The sequence below is a fragment of the Labeo rohita genome, chromosome 13 (genome assembly GCF_022985175.1).
Source record: "Labeo rohita strain BAU-BD-2019 chromosome 13, IGBB_LRoh.1.0, whole genome shotgun sequence".
In the NCBI taxonomy this organism is placed as follows: domain Eukaryota; kingdom Metazoa; phylum Chordata; class Actinopteri; order Cypriniformes; family Cyprinidae; genus Labeo; species Labeo rohita.
In genome coordinates this window covers 3123666-3150146 of record NC_066881.1, presented here as the reverse complement: position 1 = coordinate 3150146, position 26481 = coordinate 3123666, and the positions used below count along the sequence as shown (strand labels likewise).

Below are 26481 nucleotides of genomic sequence, written 5' to 3'. Positions count from 1 at the left end.
TTAGACAAACCTTTCTGTGAACGAACACACACATATCCTCAGGTCATTATGTATATTATTACTGTTCTTGTATATTGTCTTTTGTATTGTATACTGTTTTATGCATGTGTTATGATAGATCACTAGTTAGTATAATCCCACATACACCTTGTTTGGTCTCTTTGAATTCATATTTAGATGATCTAAAATATGCAACATATTAGTGTTGAACATCCAATCGAATTACATATGCAAAATACCATGCTCTAAGACAAAGAATCAAACTTTCCCTTTAAAAGTGAAATTCACCAATGGCTCTCTGACTCCCCGGAGGTGTGATGTCCACAGAACTTAAAGGGCTTCAGTGACCTGGCCTCTAGGCTAGTCCCTTTTTGGTCTCTTCTCTCATCACCTTCCCATCTTCTGCTACATCTGCTGGTGGCTGAGTCCCAGGGCTGGCAAATTACATGAGTTTTTATTCTGTCACTGCTTAAAATTAAAATTAATGTCCCTTTACGATTCCGTTTCAAGCTATATGCACCAATGTTTTGGTACTGCAGGAAAGATATTTTATGTGGCCAAGAAAATGTCATTTCTTAGAGCTGATATGAAATTATACTCAACGTTCGCTGGACGAACAGATTAGTTGATGAAAATTTAATTCTGCTACAGTTACTACTGGCAGCTGATATAAATGATTGCAATTAATCATAATGAATTTTAATTATTTATATACATTTCCCTTTTGAGCTAATTTGCAATAATTTAATGATGGATTTTAAGACAAATAATTAACAGCACAGCTTACATACCTTTCTTTTTAAAATGGTGACATCATGGCTTCGTAAATGCATACAACAAATCTCCTTTTATGAATATGGACCGTTTCGAACTGTTTACAGTAGGTAGTTAACAGAATGCCTACCTGGCAAAGACTACCTGGAATGCTCAACCTGGCAAAGACTGAGCTCCTTGTCTTCCCTGCCACGCCGACTCTACAGCATGACTTCACCATCCAGTTAGGTTCATCTACAATTACCCCATCAAGTTCAGCCAGAAATCTTGGTGTAATCTTTGATGACCAGCTGACTTTCAAAGACCATATAGCTAAAACTGCTCGATCTTGCAGGTTTGCATTACAAAACATCAGAAAGATCAGGCCCTTTCTAACAGAGCAGGCCACACAACTTCTTGTCCAGGCCCTGGTCATTTCTAGGCTGGACTACTGCAATGCTCTTCTAGCCGGTCTTCCTTCATGCACAATCAAACCTCTACAAATGATTCAGAATGCAGCAACACGACTGGTCTTCAACGAGCCCAAAAGGGCCCATGTCACACCTCTCTTTATCACCCTGCACTGGCTCCCGGTTGCGGCTCGCATCAAATTCAAAACACTGATGCTTGCATATAGAACAGCCACAGGCTCAGCGCCCGCCTACCTCCACTCACTGTTACCAATCTACACTCCCTCCAGAAGTCTGAGATCCACCAGTGAGCGACGCCTTGTTGTACAGTCACAAAGAGGCACAAAATCACTTTCCAGAACATTCTCTTGCACCGTCCCTGGCTGGTGGAATGATCTTCCCACTGCTATCCGGAATGCCAACTCCCTAACAACTTTCAAATGACTGCTGAAAACTCATCTCTTTTGAAACTATTTGGGAAAAAAAAAAAAAAAATTCTACTCTTTTCCCTTTCAAGCTTGTACTTATCTGAACAATGCCTGCTATATGGTATTATGAGCACTTCCTAAGTCGTTTTGCCTCTTTAGGACAAATCACTTGATGTATTCCCCACTTGTAAGTCGCTTTGGATAAAAGCATCTGCTAAATGAATAAATGTAAATGTAAATGCCTATTACCGCCGGTCTTACCATCACAGTAATGGCGCAGCGGCAAATATAAATTAGTCAAATGTGAAACTCCTTTGTGAAATCACCACCAGGCAGCGCAAAGGGACACCTGACACCGTGTCAGCATGCGGCATTTTTACTTGTGAAAGAAGATAAAAAAAATAAAGAAATAAATTACTAGTTTAATAACAATAATAATATACCATTATAAAATTACATCTAAACTAATTATTCTACATGCTTAAAGTTTCAGCTGTTTGACAGAATGAAATATAGGCTACAGTGACGGCAGCGCTAAGAGTGCTAATTTGTCTTGTACAGTATTAAAGGAGAAGTCCACTTCCAGAACAACAATTTACAGATAATGTACTCACCCCCTTGTCATCCAAGATGTTCATGTCTTTTTTTCTTCAGATGTAAAGAAATTATGTTTTTTGAGGAAAACATTTCAGAATTTTTCTCCATATAATGGACTGATATGGTGCCCCGAGTTTGAACTTCCAAAATGCAGTTTAAATGCGGCTTCAAACAATCTCAAATGTGGTTGTAAACAATCCCAGCCAAGGAAGAAGGGTCTTATCTAGCGAAAAGATTGGTTATTTTCTTAAAAATAATACAATTTTTATACTTTTTAATGTCAAATGCTCATCTTGTCTTACTCTCCCTGAACTCTTGAGCTAGAATACACAAGTTCAGGGAGAGTAAGACAAGATAAGCGTTTGAGATTAAAAAGTAAATTGAACTTTTTTTAATGAAAATAACGATAGTTTCTCTCGAAAAATTACTCCAACTATTTCTGACTTCTCTACTTTGTACATGACTGTTATGAATCTATCTTATCTGAAAAATCTCTGATGAATTTAAGTGTTGATGAGTTGTTGAAAAGGTTTAATCCTGTCTGTGCTGACATTTTAGACAATGTTGCTCCTCTTAAAGTTAAAAGGGGTAAAACTAAACATTTGTCACGGGTTAATGATTCCCTACGGGCACTCAGACAACATGCTCGACAAGCTGAGAGGAGGTGGAAAAAACAAATTGCAGGTCTATCATTTTATTGATTATCATGATTTTTTTTTATAGAATCCTTACTCACATTTCAGAAGGCCTCTAGAGATGCTAAACATAAGTATTTTTCGGATGTTATTACTCAATATGTGAATGAGCCTAAAATTTTATCCAGACTCTTCTTTCCTGAACTGTGAAGATTTTTTGAAAATGTTTAATGCTAAAATTGTGGGTTTGCACTCTACAATACTAAATCTGCAGGTGGTTCCCTCTTCTGATCTGGCCATGCCTTGTAGCACAGAATGGAGAGAATTCCATCAGATTACCCTTCCAGCCTTGGTGGATATTATTGTACATCTTAAGCCTTCTTCATCTAAAGGTGATGGTATGTCACCTCCTTTCTTTAAGCAGATTTTTGCTAGTGTAGGGTCCATCTGCAAATTGGGGTGATCACAGCTATGATTACGTCAGTACTTTCACAACAGCCAATGTGCGATCGCAAAACAGCTGCTGTATGGTCCATTGGATAGTGGAGATGGAGGAAACTGCTTCTTAAGTTTCTGTAGTAACACTGTCTGTATAATATGTTGAAAACATACCACAATCGCATAGAGCAAAGGAAAGCTCTGGAGTGAAATAGTCTGTTTTCAACATACCAGGTGAGTGCATAAAGCTGCTAGCACGCTAACTAACATTTGTAAACATTAGTTGTTGAAATGACGATCTGTTGCGTAAGATCATGTGAGGCGCTCCCTCTGTCATGTTTATCTTAATAATATCTTGTAGTGTGTGATGCGCCACAATTTTCAAATCTTGTAGTGCAGGGGTGCTCAACCCTGGTCCTGGAGATCGACTTTCCTGCAAAGTTCAGCTCCAACCCTGAACACCTGAATCACACCTGAACCAGCTAATTAGGATCTGAAGGAGCACTTGATAATTACAGACTGTTAGGACTTTAAAAATCCTGTAGTGTGAGCCAGGCTTAAGGTCTTAGAAAAAGTGTTTTTTTTAAGCAACTACAAGCACATATTACCGTGAATTCAATTAGTGAGCCCTTCTAGTCTGGCTTTAAGCCTTGCCATAGCACCGACTGTGTTGGTCAAGGTGTCAAATGACATCTTTGTCTCACTGGACAATGGCGAAAATGCTATTTTAATTTTGCTTGACCTTAGCGCAGATTTTAATAAACCGCTTGGAACATTGGGTTGGTCAAAAAAGGCAATGTGCTTAAATGGTTTAAATGTTATCTCAAGGACAGATCTTTTTTCTTTAAATTGAACTTCTTTGACTGGATTTGTTAAATCTAGTGTAAAAAATCTGGGATTCAGATTTTGAGAAAGCTATTACAGCCATTGTCTTTTTGCAAATGGATTACTGTAATATTATGGAGTTGATGTTCGAGTACTTATACTTCTACACAAAATTCAAAATGCAGGAGCAAAAATGATAAAGTCGGCAAAGAAATACAAATCTGTGACTCTGTTATGAATTTCATTAAAGTGGTTTCCAGTACGACTTAGAATAATTTATAAGATCCTGACACTTGTTTTTAAGGCCCTGCACAATTTACCTCTCATGTATTTTTCCAGTATGGTGGCATTCTACACCCCCTCTAGATCCTTGAGATCAGAAAGACAGCATCTGCTTTGCGCTATTAGGACAAAATATAAACATAGAGGTGACAGAGCTTTTTTCTCGAGCAGATCCCTTGTGCTATATAAATAAACTAAACTAAACTAAACTAATGATATTCTGGTGTACTACACTAAACAACCCTGCTCATGACACAGCCAAAAATATGTCTGTAGATGACTATAAAAAAAAAAAAAAAAAAAAAAAAGAAAAAACTTCCTTCATTAAAAGGTTGCACAGTATTTACACACACACACACACACACTTTATGTTTTCCACTCAGTTATGTCGCAACAACAATGTTATGTCGTTTTAAGGATATCTTTTCTCATTAAAACAACATATTTTCTTGTAATAACATCGTCATAAAAAGGATATGTTTTTTTTCCCATTATAGAAGATAGCCTATATAAGCGATTGTTCACACTGCTGTCGCCACAGTCCTGACATAAACCAGGATCTGCTGCTGCTGCTGAAGTTATAGAAAAACACTGTTTTAAATGTATTTTAATGTTATGATTTGTAGCGGAATGTTTATTGGGATTAATCTCCAATCTGTCTATACAATGTTATCCAATAACTACAAGCAGACCCAGAGGATTTCAATTTGATTTAACAGAACAGCATATCGAAATACCTGATACTTTAGCCTGATTACATATTAATTATATTTTATTGATTATTTATTACTAAATGATAGCTTCAGCTAAATCAAGCCGCTCATCGCATCGCGTTGTACTTATGGGTAAAATTCCAGACTTTAAATTGTAGGAATAGGCTGCGCTGCCTGCACCTGTGAGTCAGCACAATAATACAGATAATAAGCTCAGACGGGAAAGACTGTACACTACCTCTTGTTGTATTTATACAAATTAACAGTAGTTATTTTACAAAAGCAATTTGTAACATTTCGTTGTTATTGTGGAAGTACATATAATAATGTAGACATTTATATTTTAGCTCTGGTTTAACAAATCTTCCTTTTCTTAGTTTGAACAGCAGCTACACTAATTATGTTCCTATTTGTTCTCTGTTTTTGCCATGGGATTGACATCCCGTGGTACCTAGGAATTCACAAGCTCCAGTGTGGATCCAGAACACTTAAGAAGAGAAGATGCCAACCCCACAGAGGACTTCAGATGATGCCAACCCTGAAAACATACAGCACTACCGAATTCTGCTACTAATTTATAGTGTTCTTTGTCTGTTTGATTACGTCATTAATTGATCTTTACCACACATCTCTGCCATATGTACATCAAGCTACTACTACATATATTGTAAAAATGTCAATTTGGTGTAAAGCTGCTTTGCAACGATATGTATTGTGAAAAGCGCTATACAAATAAATTTGAATTGAATTGAACTGAATATTTCTTTCCTTTGTCATCACAATGTAAGGGACTACGATCGTGCTGGGGCTGCCGACCCAAGAAGTGCCTTTATTATTATGAAGTGAAAGGAATGACTAGCCATTCTCTTGCTTTGCGGACACAAAGACTAGCAAGGTTAATTCGGAGTTGAGTTCGTGGTCAGCATATGGCACGGATAAACTTGAATTATTATTAGAACTTTATTTTTTTTTATTTATTAATGCAGAAATGTGTGCGTATTCTGCAGTTGAAAACACTGCTTAATGTTACACCATAATTATTTTTGTTTTATATAGAACATATCTATTTTACATAGCCAAGCAGTGTGACTAAATTTTCATTTGCGTAATTTCAGTTGGAGGGAGTTCAGGTTGTGCGGGCTGCAAAGGTGTGAATCACTGTCTTTCATATGGAGAGTGTCTGATGGCTCCTGAGTGTTTCAAACCGAGAGCAGGTTTAGGCAGAGTGTAACGCAGCAATGCAGCTACTTTGGCAATACAACTATAAAAATATCGCAATAATAAATTGCATTGTTAATTTTACCTCAAATTGCACAGGGGAATACACTCCAAACACAAGGGGTTTAAAAAATTTTAACCCAAGGGTTTGGTAAATATAGGACAGAACACATTATTTCGGCATCCGATTAGTCTTGATCAACAACAACGTTTCACTTATTGATGAAATATGTTGTGATAAATTATTATTATTATTATTTTTTTATTTAATCTTGATCAACAACAACTAATGATCATGCAGTGAATTGGAACCAGAGTATGTGAGCGGAGCGGAGTGGGAGCGGAGCGCGTAGTGGAGCGGTATAATTTTGAACAAAGCGAGGAGCGGATTTTTTGAAAGCCGGAGCGTTGTGGTTTTCACTCGCTCCAAGAGCGCTCCACTACCGCTCCATCATGAGTACAATTCATGCCAACGTAATATAACTGCATATTTAGCAAGAATTCACATGTTAAACATAGTCAGCTAGCTTGATATAGATGGATCACTGAGATCAGAAAGAATGGGAAGATTATAATGACAGCAATATACATGAGCGGGAGGTTTAGGAGGATGTTTGAGGAATTTGCTCATTCTAGATACTGAATATTTTCGGATGAAAGCATGATTTAAATAGGTACAACACTTATCTACACATGCAGTTGCTACCTTAATAATAGATTTAATCAAATGCAATCTTACAGCGCTGCTTCTGTATCCGATTTCGAATGAGCAGAAATCTGTAGGAAATGCAGCGATCCGTAGATAAAACAACTGACAAAAACTATAATTTTCATCATTTTCATTGAAAAAAAAGCAGATGATACTTTTTAATGCTGACAACCATGTAATAAGCTGGATAGGAATGTGGTAGGATAATAATTTGCACACTAGTGGTCCAATAAGCCACAAAACTTCTCTCTTTATTTATTTGTCCCTTGTTTAATGATGGGAACAAAACAATACAATGTGTTCATGTTTTCACTAAAATTAAGGAAGGAATTAAAAAATGTTCAACAGTTTCTTAATTTCAGGCATGTCATGCAGGAGTAGCCTAGTTCTCTTAGGACAGATAAAGTACGCCCGCAACATGTAGAAATTGTAATGTTTATTGTAGGAATTAATAAATTTAAATTTCAAACGTTTGTGACAAATATTAAGTAATGTGACACTGACATTAGCATATCCGCAGATTCTGCACTGTATATGCTTTCCCTTTTAATGCTCCAATACAAAGTAAAACCACCTTTATAATATATTATTCAATAAAAATGATACTGCACACCTGTTAAATTTGTAAATTTACAATACAGTGTATTGTGTAACAGCGTAAAAAGTAAACCACAGGCTCAGTCATTTACTATATATGAGAAAAAAAACACTGTAAGGCCTCAGAGAAGAGAACAACTCAGAGTCTTCTGTGAGCCATTTGGGACGACCATAAAAACAGATTGGGAGTTTACATGACGCCAGCGCGTCTTGACCAGTTCCTGTCCTATGCTGACTTCTCACCGCAGGGGTGAACCAGTGATAGATCAATATCAATTCAGGAGGACAGAGAACTCTTGTTCTCTGCTGGGACCACTTGAAGCCACAAGTGCTTTATCATCACCTTTTGACCAGCCGCAGTCAAACCCATGCAAGAAACACAGTAAAAGACTAATTTATAATGCTCCCCTATTTCTGAGACTAGCCACGGAACAGATGGTCAGTGTAACTGGTGACCAGCTATACATAAATTGGTAATCAAGTAAACACGAAAAGACAGATTTACACTGACACGTCCAGCCTGCAGGGCTCACAGGATCCATCCCACGTGACTCTCATGACCCTTTAGACCTCCAGTGTCCCCCTCCTCTCACATTCCTCACGCACATTCTCCTTCTGCCCCGTTGAAGAATGCATACGATTGCGCATCACGAATTACATTTACACTACGAGTTTGGAAGGACAATTATTTGAGTATTGCTGTTAGAGCAACAATATGCATTAGTAGTATGTTTTTATACCTCCTATAGGCTTGGTGTGTTTATTGTAACCTACAAAGCCAACAATGTGTGTATAACCCGTTAGGTAGACAAAATTGTTAATATGGTATGAAAGATACCTGATGTTTAGTGTTAAATGAGAGCTCATTTTATTTCCAAGATGTTGACATGAATGAAAAGTTGATATTATGTATGATGCTTGCATTACAACATTTACTGAAGAGATTAACAAACTCTGGCAGAAAGTTGCCTCCACGTGACAGAAAGACATTATGCTAAGGTATGCACAAATGGGCAACCGTATAGGGCGGAGCCCCGCCTTGCAACCCAAATGATTGGACAACTTTATGGGACGGACTTCATCGGCCCGGTTAAAATCAAAATGTTCCTAACAAACTTCGCCTTTCGCCTTCTCACCGGCACTCTCGGCTTGACCAACTACACGGTTGTGCCATCCAGAACTCTACAGAACCAGCTAAAGCTTTGTGAAACTTTCAAAGTCTTTGTGCCCCACAACTCCGACGTTCAAAGAACTTCCAGCTTGGTAACCAAGCCACCAACCGAAGCTTGAACTGACCGAACTGTGTGAAACACCGAACAGCGGAAGCAGCTTGAAACACCCTGACAGCGTGAGATGCTCGCAACGAGAGAAACACTTCGCCAGCGCTCACCTGAGCTCCGAGGGCATCATCCGTGTAACCAAGCAACCAACTGAAGCTTCATCCAGCCTCGCCAACTGTCCAATCACCACCGAAGGCTTCTCAAAGACGTCATCCAAAGAACCAGGCAACCAATCAGAAATGGCGTGATTCCCTCTGCTAAGACGAGCCCACAGAGGAAAACTCGGCCAGAACGCAAGTAAAACAAGGTCTCCTTAATCTCTTGCTGAACTGGTGCTAAATCTCCTTGAGCAGCTAAAAGTCAAATCTCTGCTTTTGTGGTTTTCTCAGGTTGCAATTTAAGAACTAGTAGCAGATACTAGAAAATTTGGGATTCCCTTCAAACTCCATAAATTCTCATTCCTTGAACCGTATGCACCTGTGTGTGTGTGTGTGTGTGTGTGTGTGTGTGTGTATGTGTGTGTAATTGTTAGTAGTTTAGTTCATGTGTCTAAGAGTAGCTCAATAAATTCTTGTTTCATTGGAAAGAACACTGTCTTGTTTCTTGTGTTCACAAAGCTACTGCCTGTGCTTAAGATTTTTTCTACCTAGCTCATAACAACCTAATACTGTGTTTATATTATAATCCGGTGGCCACGGAAATAATATAAACATCCAGAATTGGTAAGATATACTAAGTTAAACTTTTCGCTGGACGAACAGTTAATAAAGTGTAACCTATTAATTCTGAATCAATTAATCAAGTCGATTCCGAATCATTTGGATTCGATTCCCCATTGAATCAATTAAATTTGATCTAATTACCCTGAAAACCCTACAGTGCACTAAAGTACTAAATTTGCTTCTGTGAATATTAATTATTTTAACTAGTTTATTTTAGATTACAGACCAACTGCAATCAATTTATCCACTACCGCAGCCATCAACGAGGGAATGAGTTCCAACGGGTTCACATTCGAACTTTTCAAAGTCTGTAGTACTTAAACGGCAGCAAATACACATTTCTAATCATGCCGCTGCAGGAACGGCAGTGGTAGAAGTATTATTCTGGATGAGTAACATCTGTATATCCAAAAGAAATCATCTTGGAGATTCTTGTACTTTCTGTATTTGGTGCACTGTAACTCTGTGCTTGTGCAGTTTCATGAACTGCGCAGAGTCAAATCAGTGGTTCCGCTGATTCTAGGTCTTGCGTTTTGTTTACCAATATAAGTCATAACTGTAATTAAATACTTTTTTATTAATAAATTATTGTTATAAATTCAAGTCCTGCCAAGTCATTAGGTTCAAGTCAAGTCAAATCATTTTCTTTATTTAGTCAAGCAAGTCACAAGTCCTTAAATTTGCGACTCAAGTAAGTAAGGACAAGTAACAGGTCTGACACTTTTGTTCTGACCAACTGAGGAAATAAAAGCATTACAATAAAGCACGCCACCAATGGTAATTATTTAACGATCGGTTAGCTCATATCGCATCAAACCATGCAAATTATTCTTCCTTAGATCTGGTTCTCTTTAAAATACAAATCTTGTGTAATCCCATGTAGGTTATCTGTAATCAGATGCACATTTAAAACTGGAATATCTAATTTTAGTCATGCGTTTCATTAACACATAATCCTTTCTAGATTACAATCTGCCATCAAAATGATAAATTTAATTATTCCAGCTGCAGTGAAAAAAAGGCTATAAACGATCCCCAACCTGCAGCATTATCATATGCGATATGGTCTACTAGCTGGGACACCTTCTTTATGTTTACAGACGTGACATGATGACACAGCGGCATGCTCGAATTTCCCGCGAATTCCTACCAGTACCACTCACATTAGAAGACATTATTATAAGCTTACTGTTATAATCGGGCTAAAGTAAGGAGATAGTTTTTAACACTGGCGGATTATTTACTTGCTCAAAAATTGATTTTGGATCATTTTTAACCAAAAAAAAGTTACGTACTGCAGCTTTAAAAAGTCTGCAAATATACCTACAGTAACTAGAACTTTAACCTAAAATTGACTGGTTTTGATAATTATTTTAGTGTCAGTATACAATAAAATAATGTATCAGTTTATGATTATAAAAACAAATGATTTAAACATTTTTGTAAGGATTCTACAGACCCCCTGCAATTACGTGTACCCCGGTTGAGAAACACTGGTCTAATAAAGATCTTCAGCAAAAAGAACAAGGAGAACTGGGAGAGATGTTACAGCCCCTACAGAGACTTGATCATAACATCGAGTCAGTGTGCGATTACATGAAGAGACAGAAATAACAAACACAGGAACTGTAGTTAGGTCTTGAAGATTTTCGGACAAACATGCCTGTTAAGTTCCTTAAAAAAAAAATGTAAGTGCACCAAAGAGAACTGATGCTGTATTAAAAACAAAGGGTGGTCACACCAACTGTTGATTAGATTAAGTTTTTGTCTTCTTTTGATACAATTTGTATGTAAAAGAACAATATACAAACTATTACAATTATTAATTTTCAAAAGAATTTGCACTTCACAACGTATTTTTAAATAATAAATGCCAAAAATGTTTAAGGCTGTTAGATACAATTTTGTAACCATGTCCTCAAAGTAAATATTTAAAACTTTTTCCTTTCTATTCTCATAACTGATAAGAGCTTAAACTAAAATCTCTACAGACTGATCCAACAAAGTAATTTAATAACAAAAGGTAATGAATTGATACACAGGGAGAATCATTACTAACTCACCATCTACTTCCTCTTTGTTTGCAGATACCTCTGGATTTTTTCTTGTAATGCAAGTCACACCTGGAAACATGTTTACAAAGCTTTTTTTCTTTTGAATGAAAAAATTGAATCAAACTTGAAAGGCTTCACATGCATAAGGGAAACTTACTTAGAAGGTCCATAACTTCACGTGTGACCAAACGCAACAGCTGCTCCTCCACCACTTCCTGAGTCACATGGTTCTCTTCATAGGCCTCGTCCTCTTCCTGAGCACTAAAATATGAGTAACAACAATAAATAAAGTCAAATATACCTGCAAGTCATATCACATTAGAAATGCATTTATTTTAAATAAAAATTAAGGAAATATTCAAAAAGTTGAAAAAGTATCAGGTAGGGTTAGGGTAGGTGTAGGGGGGGCTTTATTGTCCCAATAAGGCAGCATCCATTTAATAATGAATTAAAATCATAATTTACACTCAATATGTTACTATTGCATACTGTTTTATAATGTACTACAATACTGAGGTGCGGATAATTGCCACTATTTGCAATAAGTAGTATACATCAACTTTTCAGCAAGCAGTTCTATGGGCTGCCACAGACTTCCATGGTAGAAAAAGAAACTAATGAATGCATCCATAATAATAATAATAATAATATAGACCTGACAATACTATTCTAAGATTTAGAGTAGGGTTGCCCCTAATCATCAATGAGAAGAGGCTTTGTTGACTAAATTTTCATTAGATTAACCACTTTTTATGGCTGCACACTCTAATATCAATATTAACGTAGATAAATGTGTGCTATTATCAGGCACATATCCAAGTGATAGTGCGGAAGCTAAATTAGTACTGCGCTTATGGCATGCCGTTTAACTTAACATGCATTTTTCTCTATAGGCACATCCACTATACTGGAGAAATGACGAGCACTTGATATGAGACCAAACAAAATTGTATTCAGTTGTGTTGCAGGCATTAAAACAGTCCAGTACTTTATAGTCAAACTCATTTTTATGTTAAAAAAATGATTTCTGTGCTACCCCAGATTGGTTGCTGGCCCCTGCCTGGTCACCCCTATGAAAATATCTTGGCTCCGCCTGTCAGGACTCGGGTATGATCTGTCCGTTTTGCTGGGGGGTTTTTCTATTTTTATTGTGTTTTCTCATTTTATTCGTTATGTCTCATTTTTATCCTCTTTTATTCATTTGGGTTTCTCTCTCTCTCTCCCCCTCTGTTATCTTTTGGAAGAATCGTCCCTGCAGTCTGCATTGGAACTTCAGGGAGCCATGTTGGGCCGTCACGAACAGGAACTGTCATCCACCCACCACTCAGTGGACAACTTGTCGGCTCAGTTCGCGGGTTTGGTGGAGCGCCTCGATCGCCTCACTCTTAGTGGTTTTGCCTTAGCACCCTCGATGGTCTGCCCGTCCCCGCTGTCATCTGAACCTCGAGTGAATAATCCTCCCATGTATGCCGGCGAGCCTAAAAGCTGTAAATCATTCCTCATTCAGTGCGAGGTTGTTTTTTCTCTTCAGTCTAGAACCTACGCATCGGAAACTTCAAGAGTGGTGTACGTCATTTCTTTGCTTACCGGCAGAGCGCACAAATGGGGTACCGCTGTATGGGAGTCACAGGCCAGGTGCTGTTTTGATTTTGAAAGCTTCTAAGGAGAGATGATTAAAACTTTTGATCAATCTGTTTTTGGTAAGGAGGCGTCTAGGCTGTTGGCGTCCATTCAACAAGGCAGACAATCTGTGGCAGATTATTCAGTTGAGTTCCGCACTCTGGCCGCTACTTCTAGGTGGAATGCTGAGGCACTGGTTGCACGTTTTTTAGAAGGACTTAACGACGCCTTCAAAGATGAACTGTACGCTCGCGAGGTTCCGGATTGTCTAGACGATTTAATCAGCCTTGCCCTCCGATTGGACGCCAGGAGAGAGCTGCGCCGTCGTGCTCGGATGCGCACAGAGCCTGTCGCGTCTACTCCTCTTGCCCCGAGTTCAGACGAATGTGAACCTATGCAGGTTGACTGCTTGCGCCTAACTGCCAAGGAGAAACAGCGCCGCCTGCTGGAAGGTCTTTGCTTGTACTGCGCAGCTCAAGGTCATCACGCTCAGTCCTGCCCAGTTAAACAGTCCCGTCCACCACAAAGGGTTAATATGAGTGGTACGCCCATTTCCTCCACTCATGGGTCACATACTACGCTGTCTGTGTCCATAATCACTAAACATGCTTCTTTTAAGGGTTCAGCTGTCATTGACTCGGGAGCAGAGGGTAACTTCATTGATGAGGAGTGGGCGCGTGCCTGGGGAATTCTCTTCCAACCCCTCCCATCGCCTCTTATCGCTCATGGGTTCGACGGCCAACCTCTGATGAGGCTCTCGCAGATCACGGACTCGGTGAGTCTCCTTACTTCGGGGAATCATCGGGAGGAGCTCAGGTTTTTAGTGTGCAAGTCCGCGTCTGCCCCTATGGTTTTGGGTCACCCCTGGCTCACTCGTCATGGGCCGTTCATCACTGGGCAGATAATTCAATTAATTCTTGGAGTTTATATTGTCATACACACTGTCTTGTGGCTGCTCCTTCTCCAGTGTCTGTTTCTATGTCCCTACAGGAAGAGGAGATAGATCTCTCCCGGGTACCCTCCTGCTACCATGATTTGTGGGCGGTGTTCAGCAGGTCCTGAGTTGTCTCTCGCCCACCCCATCGATCGTATGACTGTGCCATTGACCTCCTCCCTGGTACTTCTCCGCCTCGCGGTCGGCTTTACTCCCTCTCCGCGCCTGAGCGGGAGGCTATGGAGAAGTATTTAAATGATTCTCTGGTCGCCGGTATTATTCGTCCTTTCTCTTCTCCGGCTGGAGCGGGGTTCTTCTTTGTGAAAAAAAAGGATGGCTCTCTGCATCCCTGCATAGACTATCGAGGGTTGAATGACATCACTGTTAAGAACCGGTACCCCCTGCCGTTGATGTCTTCGATCTCTTGCAGGGAGCTGAGTTTTTCACAAAGTTGGACCTTCGCAACGCTTACCATCTAGTTCGGATAAGGGAAGGGGACGAATGGAAGACCGCCTTTAACACCCCCCGGGGGCACTTTGAATATCGTGTTCTTCCCTTTGGCCTCTCCAACGCCCCAGCGGTCTTCCAAGCACTTGTCAATGACGTGCTTAAGGACATGATTGTGTTTTCGTCTACTTAGACGACATCTTAATTTTTTCTCCCTCTTATCAGGATCATGTCCAGCATGTCCGGCAGGTGCTTCAACGGCTGCTAGAGAATCAGCTGTTTGTCAAGGCGGAGAAGTGCGAGTTCCATGTTAAGTCCGTTTCGTTCTTGGGACACATCATCTCGGTGGAGGGGATTCGCATGGACCCTGCTAAGGTAAGAGCCGTCTCCGACTGGCCGACACCCGACTCCCGAAAAGCCTTACAGCGGTTCCTGGGTTTCGCCAACTTTTATCAGCGGTTCATCAGGAACTTCGGACAGGTGTCGGCCCCTCTGACGGCGTTGACCTCCACCAAGATCAAATTCAGTTGGTCAGCGGCCGCCCAAGCGGCGTTTGAGGAGCTTAAATACAGATTCACTTCAGCTTCCATTTTGGTAACCCCTGACCCCTCCCATCAATTTGTGGTGGAGGTCGACGCGTCAGAGGTGGGCGTCGGGGCCGTGCTCTCCTAGGTATCCCCTCTAGATAACAAGTTGCACCCTTGTGCTTTCTTTTCACAGTTTGTCTCCCGCAGAACGAAACTACGACATCGGTGACCGTGAGTTGTTGGCTGTACGACTGGCTTTGGGGGTGTGGCGTCACTGGCTGGAGGGAGCGGCCCTTCCTTTCCAGGTGTGGACTGACCATAAGAATCTCGAATACATCCAGTCCGCCTGCCGGCTGAACGCCAGGCAGGCTCGCTGGGCTTTGTTCTTTGGGCGCTTTGACTTCACCCTGTCTTACCTGTCTTTCCTGTCCCTTCCCGTCCCTGGTCCCATATTGCCCAGGATTTCGTTGTCGGACTCCCTCCATCCAGTGGTAATACGGTGGTCCTCACCGTGGTGGATCGCTTTTCCAAAGCGGTTCACTTCATTCTCCTCACCAAACTTCCCTCGGCTAAAGAAACGGCCCGGGTGGTCACTGACGATGTCTTCTGGATCCACGGGCTTCCGGAGGATGTGGTCTCTGACAGGGGGCCCCAGTTCGTTTCCCACTTCTGGAGAGAATTCTGTCGGCAGATTGGTGCCTCCGCTAGTCTGTCGTCAGGTTTTCACCCTCAGACCAACGGCAAGACTGAGCGCCAACCAGGATCGCGGACGGATGCTTCGCTGCCTGACGTCCCAAACCCCTCATCCTGGAGTCAGCAACTGACTTGGGCAGAATATGCCCAAAACTCATTACCGGTGTCGTCGACAGGTATGTCCCCGTTCATGTGCTGTCTGGGTTATCAACCTCCTTTGTTTCCTTCCCAGGGCGCTGAGGCAGCTGTCCCCTAAGACTGCCGCGGACCGTCGCCGCAGGTTGACTCCCCATTATGTCTGTGGTCAGCGGGTTTGGATCTCCAATAAAGATTTACCACTCCGGGTCCCGTCTCGGAAGTTGGCTCCCAAATTTGTCGGGCCATATCAAATTACTAAGGTTGTCAACCCGGTGACGGTCCGTCTTCGGTTGCCCAATTCCCTTCGTCGTGTGCACCCTGTCTTTCATGTGTCTAAAATTAAGCCTGTCTTGTGTTCTCCCCATTCCCCTACTGTGTCTGCCCCTGTTGTTCCCTCCCCTCCTATTATGGTTGACGGTTCTCCTGCCTACAAGGTCAGGAGAATCTTAGACTCTAGACGTCGTGGCCGGGGACATCAGTACCTGGTGGACTGGGAGGGGTATGGTCCGGAGGAGAGATGCTGGGTTCCGGCTCGGGACGTCCTGGACCGCTCGCTCATCAATGAGTACCTCCAACGCGACCCTTCTTCCTCTGGCGCGCCAGGGGGCGCTCCTGGGGGAGGGGGTACTGTCAGGACTGGGGTATGATCTGTCCGTTTTGCTGTTTTTTTTTTCTATTTTTATTGTGTTTTCTTGTTTTATTCGTTATGTCTCATTTTTATCCTCTTTTATTCGTTTGGGTCTCTCTCTCTCTCTCTCTCCCCCTCTGTTATCTTTTGGGGCTTCCCCGTTTGTTCTGGCGCCAGCTGATTGTCACCTGCAATCAGTGCGCTGCTTGTTTGGCGCACCTGCTTCGCCTTACCTTTTAATTAGTCTGTCTATTTCTCCTGGCTGTTCTCTTTGTACTGTGTCAGTGTGTTCTGAGAGTTTGCGAGTTCAACTTTCGTTTGTCTCCAGTCTAGTCAAGTGAACCTAGATTCTTCTCTGCCCAGTTGGTGTAACGTGTGCTCTGCCCTTAGTGCTCGCTCTTCTCGGATTGTCTCTGTGGATCTGACCCATGCTCTGGATTTCGACGCTGTTACTGGCTACCGTCCACATCTCTGTCTGCACCTCTCTCGATCCTTCTCCGCTCAACTATTCTCCTGCCTGCAGATTCGGATTCGTTGCCCTTCTTCTCTCCTGGCGCTTACGGAGGCTCAGCACTCTGCCCGGACGGGGTTTTCGGAACTGTGCCTTTTTTCTGTCTACGGACTATTTATTTTGCTTTTGCCATTTTTGCCAGTGTTACTGGTTAATAAAATTATTCTCTGCCTCATCCGCTCTTGGGTCCTTTCTGTCCTGACACCGCCACTACACAAAAAGTTCAACAGGACTAAATAATTTGTTATTGACTATATTAAGGCTTTTTTTTAGGAACTAATGCACTAATATATCTGTGTTTCAGTCTGCTGTATACTTGTCTTTTTGTTTATCATTTCTATTTCTTACACTTTGAAATGAAATATTTTTCAAAAGTTGAACATTTAATTAACATAAAATTCTTTTTCAGGACTTAACTCATATTACGTTTTTAAATGTACTATTTTTAGTAATATCATAAATGTGTGACTAGTCGACTAATGCCTTAAATTAGTGACTACCAGTGGACAAGGAAAATCTTTGGATAGAGACATAAATTACAGTCACAATATAATGAAGGTAGCAAGGTAACTTCTATTCTGTACTTGGGTTCGTTTGATGTCAGAGTTTGGTACGTTTGGGTAGTATGAAAGCTGTCATGGGAATGCAAGTGCGCAGTGGGGTACCGAACCCGAGACTACCTGAAGGAGGTGGTCTAAATTCGGTTGCACTTGAACTATGGAGTGGTTCGCATGAATATGAATGCAACACAGACTCCAGTGCGCACTTGATCAGGAAGTAAAGTAACCTGCGCATGCGTTTTAGATGATTACAATGTATTTACTTAAATAAAATATGTAAGAGATAATAGTGTTGATGATTTTCCTTAGAATTCGAGCACGAGTGAGCCTGCAGTGTAATCAGAGTGGCAAATGAATGGCAATCAGCAAAACAGTCTGTTTGCAGGCGGCAGAAAGCAGTCTAAATGTGACACATGCGTTCTGTTTTCTATCATGTGCTGTGTGCGCTTGTGATGACATGATTTAAACGCAAACACACCAGGGTTTGAAAGAATCAAGTTGAAACTACGCCAACGCTGCAGGGGGCACCAGGAAGAAGCACGCCCGGATTCAGACCGCAGCAAATGAGCCCAGTGTGAACCTGCACCACCTACATCACTTCCGGTTTTCTAAACATTGACTCGCTGGATCTCTAACCTGCAATATGCTCTTTATGTCAGGGAACTCCCCTGACAGTCTTGTCTGTTCTGTCATTGTTCAGTGTTTTCCTGTTTGTGTTGAGTTTGAGCATATGGCTCTCTCTTTTTTGTTGTCTGCCATGTGCTCCTCTTGTCCTGCCCCCTTGTTACAAATTACCATGTCCTCTTGTTTAGCCCTTATTGAGTCCTCATTTGTCTGAGTGTTGTCACCTGTTCCTCATGTCTCGCATCCCTATTTATTGTACTACACTGTGTGCAGAATTATTAGGCATGTTGATATTCTGGTCATATTTTTTTTCCAAACACATTTTACCAATTCCAAACCACATCAGTCTTAATAACTACTGTTAATTTTGTGTTTAATCATTTATATGTGATATATAATTGTCCGTGAAGGCTGGAAGTGAAAAACTCCTTATATTCAGGTGTGCAGAATTATTAGGCATGTTTTCGTTTACAGCTAAAATGAGCCAAAAAAGAGATTTAACCCAGACTGAAAAGTCCAAATTATTAAATGCCCATGAGAAGAATGCAATACTAATGCATTACAAGAATTTGCAAAGTTAAGGCTTGACCAGGCTTGACCTTGACCAGTTTTGGGAGTTCATTTTAGTCCATCTCTGCAAGTCAGACTTTTCAGGATAAGAGACTAAACATGAACTCCCAAAACTTACTGCCAGATTTTGGAAGATAAATTCTTGAATCAGAGGCACAAGAGGATGTGATGCTTGTCCTTCAAGAGTCACTCTCAACTTATCTGTCTCTAAAGCATATAAAAAAACTGTCTTCATGTATTTCACAACACGTCAGCTTGTTATTCTTATTAAGTAAGGGGCATTTTTTAGGATTTTTTACCAAGCAAAGTCTCTGAGAACCTGACACATTGCACTTCTGAAGACTCCAGGTAGGTTGCAGTTCTGGAAAATGGTGGCGCTGGAGACTAAACGGTTCCTGATGGTGTCACACCTAATTCTTCACCTTAATTCCTAATTCTTTTGCAGTTAACATGCATCTTTTCTTCTCCACCTGTTTTTTCTGACCATGCAGACTCAACAAGCATTTCTCTGTCCAATGGTCAAGCCTTAACTTTGCAAATTCTTGTAATGCATTAGTATTGCATTCTTCTCATGGGCATTTAATAATTTGGACTTTTCAGTCTGGGTTAAATATCTTTTTTGGCTCATTTTAGCTGTAAACGAAAACATGCCTAATAATCCTGCACACCTGAATATAAGGAGTTTTTCACTTCCAGCCTTCACGGACAATTATACATCACATATAAATGATTAAATACAAAATTAACAGTAGTTACTAAGACTGATGTGGTTTGGAATTGGTAAAATGTGTTTGGAAAAAAAATATGACCAGAATATCAACATGCCTAATAATTCTGCACACAGTGTAAAGAAGAACAGGATCATCCAGACTGTTACCAGCAACAAGTCCAAAAGCCAGGGTCTGTCAGGGTATGGGGTTGTGTCAGTGCCCTTGGCAAAGGTAACTTGCACTTCTGTGATGGCACCATTAATGCTGAAAAGTACATAGAGATCTTGGAGCACAATATGCTGCCCTCAAGAAGACATCTTTTCCAGGGACGCCCATGCATATTTCAACAAGACAATGCAAAACCACATTCTGCACACATTATAAAGTCCTGGCTGCAGAGGAAGAGGATACAGGTACTTGACTGGCCTGCCTGCAGCCCCGACCTGTCTCCAATAGAGAATGTGTGGCGCATTTTGAAGTGCAAAATGTGACAACGAAGGCCCTGTACTGTTGCCCACCTTAAGACTTGTTTGCAGGAAGAATGGGACAAAATTACACCTGAAACACTTCATCACTTGGTGTCTTTAGTCCCTAAACGTCTTTTAAGTGTTGTGAAAAGGAATGGCAAAATTACAAAGTGGTAAATGCTTTACTGTTCCAACTTTTTTTGAAATGTGTTGCAAGAACCAAAATTGGCATATGTGTTTATTTTGAGAAAAAAAATAAAAAAATCATGAGGAACACATTAAATAATGTGCTGTTGTATTGTCTGCAATGAAATACAAGTCAAAGTAAATTTAGAAATCACTACTTTCTTTTTTTATTTGCGTTTTTCATACTGTCCCAACTTTTTCTGATTTCAATTATTAGAATTAGAATAAAGAGTGCTAGAGTTAGATGATCAAATACAAATGGAAGAGATGTGTTTTTAGCCGATTCTTGAAGATGGCTAAGGACTCCTTGTAGCTTCCTTTTTCTGTTGGAATCTCTATCTTACTATCACTCTCTGTTGTTTAAAGTGATAAAATATAGCTTAATTCCCACCAAATTTCTGATATTATCCATCAAACTAATTTGACTAATTTGACTGTTCGCTTTTAATCTAAAACCTTGAGTGCAGTGCGCGTGCAGTATGTTGGCATTCCGTTAGCTGGTTAGCTTGCCATTCGCATTTCTACTCTATTCTATGGCACATAGTCTTAGAGTTTGCACTTGACTAACTGGGGTCCAGGTCAGGAAGCAGACAGACTGGCTTAACCGACCGTCTGCTAGCCACCTCATGTCACAGAAATCAGTTCATTCTCAGCACATAGAGACTGTGTCTGTTCCCTGAGCTAGAAAATACAAAAAAACTTCCAAACCAATTTAAGACTAACAATTTAACTGATGTTCAACAAATAAAAATGTATATAATATAGAGAAACAAATGATAAAGTTTGACTTATTGAATATCAGGTCCCTTTCTACAAAAGCACTTTTTGTAAATGATATGATCACTGATCATAACCTAGATGTGCTAGATGTGATAATGAAAAAGATGCACTGGGATCAGCATTTATAGACATTCTGAACTCTATTGGGGTTAGACAACATGTGTCAGGACCTACTCATTGTCGAAATCATACTCTAGATTTAATACTGTCACATGCAATTGATGTTAATGGCGTTAAAATTCTGCAGCAAAGCGATGACATCTCGGATCATTATCTAGTCATGTATACTCCATATAGCTAAAACTGTAAATTCAACTCCTTGTTACAAGTATGGTAGAAACATCACTTCTACCATAAAAGACTGCTTTGAAAGTTATCTTAGCAGTAAGATTTGTCTTAGCAGTAATTACCTGAATTCCTCAGCATATCCAATAGCCCAGAAAAACTTGATGATGTAACAGAAACCATGGACTCTCTCTTTTCTAGCTCTTTAACATAATGTTTAGGAGATTTAATCTTTTAGACATTTAAAATGCACATAATCGCTATAAACCACTAATAATAAGAAGATGAAGAATAAACACTGATGTATATTGAAACAGCAGTAGCCTAATAATAGGCTAAACCTTTCAAGTGTAATTAGATTTTATTTCCCTGTGAAAGCTTGTATGTAGCCTACATATAAAGTTCACTCTATTCTTCCTGTTGACCAGCCACTCACTTTTATGTCTTGAAGAAATGGATGAATTCACTTGTTGTATATTCGACAGGTTGCTACATGGTAGCGCACATATAGCTCCTAAACCAAGCCATCAACTGTGATCATTATGAACGCAATCATCAAACATATTTCAAAGCAAGCCAGTGCCACGGTCCTGGCCGCATCATCGTCTTTACTGGATGTTTTTAGTGAATATTTGCATTTATTCACACATGACTGGATGTGGTGGACTGTCATGGTTTTGGCTAATGCAGGACACTACTGAATGATGCACATAAGAGGGGTTTTAAGTGGGTATAGGCATATGCAAAACCGACTGATAAAGAAGTGTATACGCTGTATATACCTCCACTACACCACTGATTATAACTATTCTTACATATTTACTTATCCGCTTCATGTATCTCTTTGCTCAATAATTAACTTTCTGTATCAATGTATCAGTTTAGGACTTAAAGAACCATAAATATTTTACAAATGATACCCATCAATCATGTCAATAAAGCTATGTCTTTTTCTGTAGACTTAATGTTATGTCAGTAGGTGGCGATAAAAGAGCGTCTGTACTACGTATTAGCAAGTTATTAAATAACTGAATCAGTGGATTCATTAAAATCACTGAATCATTAACAAATGAAACAGGGGACTTAAAATACATTATTCATTCACTTAGGCATATATTTCTTCACAAACAAAGATTAATCCGTCAATGAAACACCACTAATTATTATATCTTTATAATTATACTTACTATAGACTATTATTGATTTTAAATTATTGTAGTAATTAATACAGAGACAAACAGCACTAATGACTTGTTTACGACTTGACGCTTAAAGCAGAGGACTTGCAACTCGACTTGGACTTGCCCGTCTTGACTTTGGCTTTGAATGCAAAGACTCAAGACTTACTTGTGACTTGCAAAACAATGACTTGGTCGTACCTCTGCCCTATCCTATAGAAAAGCATTACAAACTGCTAGATGTGATTACTTTTCGTCTCTCTTAGAAGAAATCAAACTTAACCCTAGATATTGATTCAACACAGTGGCTAAATTAACGAAAAATAAAGCACCAACAGGCGTTGACTTCTCCCAACAGCACAGCAATAATGACTTCATGAACTACTTTACTTTCAAGATCCATACTTTTAGAGCTAAAATTGTAACCATGCAGCCGTCAGCTACAGTACTACATCAGATAGTGTGCTATAGATTCTTCTCTACTATAGGAAGAATTATATAAACTTGTTAAATCATCTAAACCAACAACATGTATTTCATACTATTCCATCTAAAAGAGCAGCTTTAAATGGAACTACTAAATGGAGCTACTAAAAGATGGAGCTACTAAAAGAGGTGCTTTCAGAAATCATAGATCCTCGTCTGAATATTATTAATTCGTCATTGTCATTAGGATGTGTCTCCAAAACCTTCAAACTAGCTGTTAATTAAGCCTCTCATTTAAAAAAACACAACTTGACCCCAACTAATTAATTAATTACAGATCAATCTCGAACCTCTTATTTCTGTCAAAGATACTAGAAAAGGTAGCATCCTCACAATTATGTTCTTTCTTATAGAAATATGGTATCTGTGAGGATTTCCAGTCAGGATTTAGACCGTATCATAGTACTAAGACTGCTATCATTAGAGTTACAAATGACCTGCTCTTATCATCTGATTGTGGTTGTATCTCTCTATTAATGTCACTGGATCTTAGTGCTGCGTTTGACACTACTGACCACGACATTCTTTTCAATGGACTCGAAAATTATGTTGGCATTAATGGTAGTGCATTGGCATGGTTCAAATCGTACTTATCTGACCTTGGTCCTAAAACCTCTGCATGTAATAACCTAAAACACTGTCTAATACTTAATGGTTGCTCTGTTAATTCTTAGTCGTCAGTTAGGAATTTAGGTGTGCTATCTGATAGCCGTGGGTGACATTGGGGGGGGTTGGCATCCCCATTGGTAGTCATCCCCGTTGTTAGCCACGCTGCAATTGGAGCGGTTAGCCATGCCCAGGCCCGGTTGTACGGAGGAACTAGACGGTGCTAAATACCCTCATATGAAAGCAAAAGCAATTGAAGATCTAGCAAACTATTCTCGGCCCGAATCCGACCTGAGCCCGTCTTTTATCCCCCTTCTCCCAAAACAGCTTATACTACTGTTTCAGCTATTAAAATAGTTTATTTTTGTATGCAATGGCAAAGTGATTATATTTCGTTTTTATCAAGTTAATTGAAGCATTTTTTTGTTTTGTACGTTACATATAAGTTTTTGTTTTTAAAGGTACGACAAAGCGGCCAGCGGAAGACTGATCATAGTCTGATAAATTCTGCATTCTCAAATCAACACGTCTTGACTAAAATAAATAGATATAAAACAGTTCAAGTATAAAACAATGTTAGTTTAAACGTTAAACCTAGATAAATGTGTGCTATTAGTGTGCATATCCAGTCATTTGTGTGGAGAGTGGAAGCTAAAGCCACTTTGCAGGACATGGAGGTGCCAGCGCAATCACTTACATTTTTTTTTTCAGTGGAAACAATTTAAAATATCTTTTTTTGCTGATAAAATTAATACATCATTCGGAACTGTAAAGGGTCTACTTTTATTTTACTTTTTAAAAGAAAAAAAACAAACATGCGCTTTCTGTCGTCTCAACATGAGCGCTTCACAAAAATGAACCGAAACTCAGCGAATACATACCTCACAGACATAATACATATATCTATGGAAAGTTTTAAACTGTAACTTAATGAAATAAAGCAAATTGAAAACAAAAACTTTTTCATTATGTAATGTGTAAAGATGCATTTCTCTGTAAAGGCGCATCCAAAGAGGAGATGGCGAGTCAGGATCAGGATCTTTTTTGGCAAACTTTAGCCTACTGCGTGCGCTTGAACGTGGAACTGTTCCAGCTGTGCTGAAGGTGCGCTCGCTGCTGCTGCTGCTGACAGAGACAAAGCGCCTTCCGACTGAAAGCAAAAGTGAAGTCTGGCGTTGTGTCCACCAACGTGGGATTTTTTTCATCACCATAATTGGTAGATGTCTAAAATATAGGCTAAAAATAAAGAGAAGCTTAAAACAGGCCCGAAGCCCAGCGCGCTTCTGAACTATGATGTGAAAATAGGTCCGAAGCCTGGCCCTATACGGGCATAAAAAAGTTGAGGCCTGTCGGGCTCAGGCTGAAATGCAGGGCTCTACCGGGACATATCAACCAGTAGCCTAATTTCATTGCCAGTAACAGACAGTAAAATTCAAAAGTTATTCTTGACTGCACTGTATTGGTTTGGTGCATGGCAATACGATAGGGCATTTTTTTGATGCTTATCCAAAAAATATTTTTTCTTTCGCTTTCTTTTTAACCCTTTTTTTTTTCTTGCCCTCCCTGACTCAAGGGTCAAATGTCGCCCATGCTGATAGCAATATTTTTGCTATCAAATTCTGAATAAACAGAGGTGCTAATCATCAGACCTAAATCCTCTGCATGCAATAAATTAAAACACTGTCTAATACTTAATGACTGTTCTGTCAATTTTTCGTCATCATTTAGGAACCTAGGTGTGCTATTTGATAGCAATCTTTCCTTCGAAAGCCATATTTCTAGCATTTGCAAAACAGCATTTTTCCATCTCAAAAATATATCGAAATCACGACCTATGCTCTCAATGTCAAATGCAGAAACATTAATTCATGCGTTCATGACCTCAAGGTTAGATTACTGCAGATGCTTTTTTGGTTGTTCAGCACACTTAATAAACTCCAGCTGGTCCAAAATGCAGCAGCTAGAGTTCTTACTGGAACCAGAAAGTATGACCATATTAGCCCAGTTCTGTCAACACTGCACTGGCTCCCCTTTAAATGTCATATAGATTTTAGAATCTTGCTAATTACTTATAAAGCCCTGAATGGTTTAGCTCCTCAGTACTTGAGCAAGCTCTTATCACATTATAGTCCCTCACGCCTGCTGCGTTCTCAAAACTCTGGCAATTTGATAATACCTTGAATATCAAAATCAACTGCGGGTGGCAGATCATTTTCTTATTTAGCGCCCAAACTCTGGAACAATCTACCTGTTCAGGATGCAGACACGCTCTGTCAGTTTAAATCTAGATTAAAGACCCATCTTTTTAACCTGGCTTACACATAATACATTAACACATTTCTATAATTCAAATTTGTTAAAGGATTCTTAGGCTGCATTAATTAAGTCAACCGGAACCGGGAACACTTTCCATAACACCCAATGTACTCCTTGCATCGCAAGAAGAATGGCATCTACGCTAATATTAGTCTGTTTCTTTCTTATTTCGAGGTCACCGTAGCCACCAGATCCAGTCTGTATCCAGATCAGATGGTCCCTGCAGTCCCCCGGATCCAGTCCGTACCCAGCCCAGATAGTGGATCGGCACCTAGAGATGACCTCTACAGCCCTGAATGTCAGCGGAGACCACGTCAACTAGATAAGCCCCAGAGACGGATCCCCAGTGAGGACCTCGTCACCTAGACGGCTATCGGCACAAGACCACAGGAACCAGATGAGTCCTCCGCACATTCTAACTTTTCTGCAACATGGAACAAACTGCTAGTTCGTCTGGCCAGAGAACAAATGGCCCCCTGACTGAGCCTGGTTTCTCCCAAGGTTTTTTTTCTCCACTTCTGTCACCGATGGAGTTTTGGTTCCTTGCCGGTGTT

At 40.1% G+C, this 26481-nt stretch overlaps 1 protein-coding gene across 1 annotated transcript in view; it reads right to left on the bottom strand.

The window, feature by feature from the left end:
- The window catches only part of LOC127175575 (exportin-5), a 111423-nt gene that overhangs the window by 17927 nt on the left and 67015 nt on the right, over window positions 1-26481 (bottom strand). Inside the window, exons 27-28 of the mRNA XM_051126726.1 lie at window positions 11819-11922; window positions 11671-11730 (exon numbers count right to left, since the gene is read on the bottom strand). Coding sequence (XP_050982683.1) covers window positions 11671-11730; window positions 11819-11922 — 164 coding nt within the window. The remainder of the gene's footprint in view (window positions 1-11670; window positions 11731-11818; window positions 11923-26481) is intronic.